At 51.6% G+C, this 2,438-nt stretch overlaps 1 protein-coding gene across 1 annotated transcript in view; it reads left to right on the top strand.

Moving 5' to 3' along the window:
• The first annotated feature begins 1,309 nt into the window (after nt 1–1,309).
• Nucleotides 1,310–2,438, top strand: part of Gpr153 (G protein-coupled receptor 153) — a 3,344-nt gene continuing 2,215 nt past the window's right edge. The window contains exons 1-2 of the mRNA XM_029558298.1: nt 1,310–1,902; nt 2,283–2,438. Of these exons, the coding sequence (XP_029414158.1) occupies nt 1,684–1,902; nt 2,283–2,438 (375 nt within the window). The 5' untranslated portion in view covers nt 1,310–1,683. The remainder of the gene's footprint in view (nt 1,903–2,282) is intronic.

Here is a 2,438-nt window from a genome sequence, read left to right as displayed (position 1 = left end):
CACTATTCAAGCCTTCAGGATTAAGTGCTCTACTGTAAATTAACGAATTTGAATTCTGGCTTACCAATGAGCTTCCTATGAGTTGTAGCACAGTGAACCACTTCACTGGAGTTTGGTTACTCTTGAGTGAAAAAGCAAAACAAAAACAACTTGATTTGTGGACCTACGATGTTTGAGATTGACTGAGAACCACCCAGGGATTGGTCTGTGTCCCCAACTAAAAACAGCTTTTCTAGCTCACTACTGAATAGTTATTTCATAATCTTTGAAATAAATTAGTGAAAGCAAAGAAGTTAGCTTTTAGCTAAAAAGTTCTTTAAAAATCCTTTCTTTGGCACCTGGACTTCAAGGCGAAAAGATCAGAAGACAGCTTGGAGAAGGACTCAGAAAACGTCTAAGTGGTCGCAGTCCTTGAAATGGTGCACTGGGCTGCACCCTGGGCTCACTGCAAGACCTCCAAACACAGGACTTTCTCTTTCTATTTCATAGACTCACATGGCTCTTGCCCACATTTCAACCAAATCTCTCAACACTTTCTGGAAGAACTGACTACCTTCTGAGGAAGTCCATTCTGCTGCCAATCAATCTGACAGTGCCAAATTCCTTAAACCAGCTGAGTGAGCTCTGTTTCCTTACAGCTGCCTGAATTTTCTAGTTTTAGACCCTTTGGTGCTTCAACTCTTTGGGCTGTAGATTTAAAGCACTTATCTTGCCTGCCTCAAGTTTTCCACCTAGGGGCCAAACATTCATTAGTTTGGTATAATGAAAAAATTATATAAATGGTGGTCTCCTATGAGTGTTAGGGCCTTGTGACACAATAGCCATCTGGGTTTGTGTAAGTACTCTGATGTTTGTACAAGGGTGAAACCGCCTAGGGACACATTTCTCAGAATACATTGCTAGCACATGACTGTTTTTAGGTAGTTCTGGCACTTTGTCAAGAGCTTCGTGTGTCTCTGGTCTCAAGTTCCTCATCTGTGCAATGGGATGACAATATCCACTTTCCTTCAAACACTCCCTTTCCATTTCTGTATGTGGTATGGCTTTAGATCTGCCTGCCCATGCTCTGGGCTTCCTCCCTAAATGCTTGCCCTGTCCTCCTCTACCAGGCATTCCTCCTCCCCTCCCCCTCCCCCTCCTTTTTGGTCTTTTTGAGACAGGGTCTCCCTGTAGCCCCAGGTGGCCTGGAACTCACTATGTAGACCAGGCTGGCCTTGAACTCACAGAGATCTGACCAGGCATTCCTTCTATGACCTCACAAGCTATATCTGTCCCACAGAGCATCCTTTGATCCTATTTGGCTGCCCTGAGGCTCTCCATACAATAGTCTACCTAACAGCAAGTGGCTGTGGACACCAGACTAATGTGTTCTACTGAGTTCCCAGGCTAACTCTGACCTAGAGGGCCACAGTCCAGCACCACAGGGGCCCCTGTGGTAACACCATAGGCTGACTTCTTGCTGTGTGCCAGGCTCTGTCAGCTTGTGTATATATTTAGTCCCACAGAACTCCCACCCAAGTCTCTGATAAGCAAAATAGCTCAGTATGTCAGCACCCAGACTCATAGCTAAAGTGTGCCATAACTGGGATTTGAACCTAAGACTCTCGCCTGCTCTTTTCAGCAAATCAGTTCCTTCCAAGTTGTGAGGATCTCTAAGACTCCCTCGGATGCCCCTAAGTTTCCATGGCCCTATGTCTGTCTCTGTCCCATCCTTCAGAGACCAGTCTCGATAGCAGCATCTCCCCAGACCTGGTGTTGGAGCGCTCCGTTGACTATCGTTATGAAGGTGACTTTGTGGCTCTGGACAGGATGGCCAAGTATGAGCTCCCTGCACTGGAGGAGGGCTTACCCCAGCTCTACCCTCTGCGGCCACTGCAGGAGGACCGCATGCAGTATCTGCAGGTAGGTGTGAGGCAGGGCGGAGGGGCCCTCACGTGACTCTTCCCTTTTGTCTCCAAGCTCACAGCTGAGGACTAGCTGCCAACCTCTGGCTTGGCGAGAGGTCACAGTGTGCTGTGGGGACCCAGGCGGCACACCCGAACCCCTAGGCCCATCTTCCCTGTGCTCTGTAAGGGGAGGGGGGTCCACTTGGTGTCTGTGATGCATGTCCCTTCCCTCGGGAGGCCCAAGCTTCAGAGGCGTCACCTGCCCCAAATCTCACAGTTGCAAACCAGGCTGCCCTAGACCCTGACCCACGCACTGCCCCGCAGGGCGCGGGGAGGCACCGGTGCGGGTTTCCAGGAGGGCAGCTCCCTGTTACACAGCCCGCCGGGTGCTCGCAGGTCCCGCCCACGCGGCGGTTCTCCCACGATGACGCCGACGTCTGGGCCGCCATCCCGCTGCCCGCCTTCCCGCCGCGATGGAGCTCCGGCGGGGACCTGGCGTCCCTGGCGCACCTGGTGCCGCCCGCCGGGCCCGAGCGGCGCCGCGGCAGCCTG

Source organism: Nannospalax galili, unplaced genomic scaffold (assembly GCF_000622305.1).
Source record: "Nannospalax galili isolate Female #2095 unplaced genomic scaffold, S.galili_v1.0 scaffold1488, whole genome shotgun sequence".
Taxonomy (NCBI): domain Eukaryota; kingdom Metazoa; phylum Chordata; class Mammalia; order Rodentia; family Spalacidae; genus Nannospalax; species Nannospalax galili.
The sequence above is the reverse complement of the archived record's forward strand: the minus strand, read 5'-3'. Positions and strand labels throughout refer to the sequence as shown.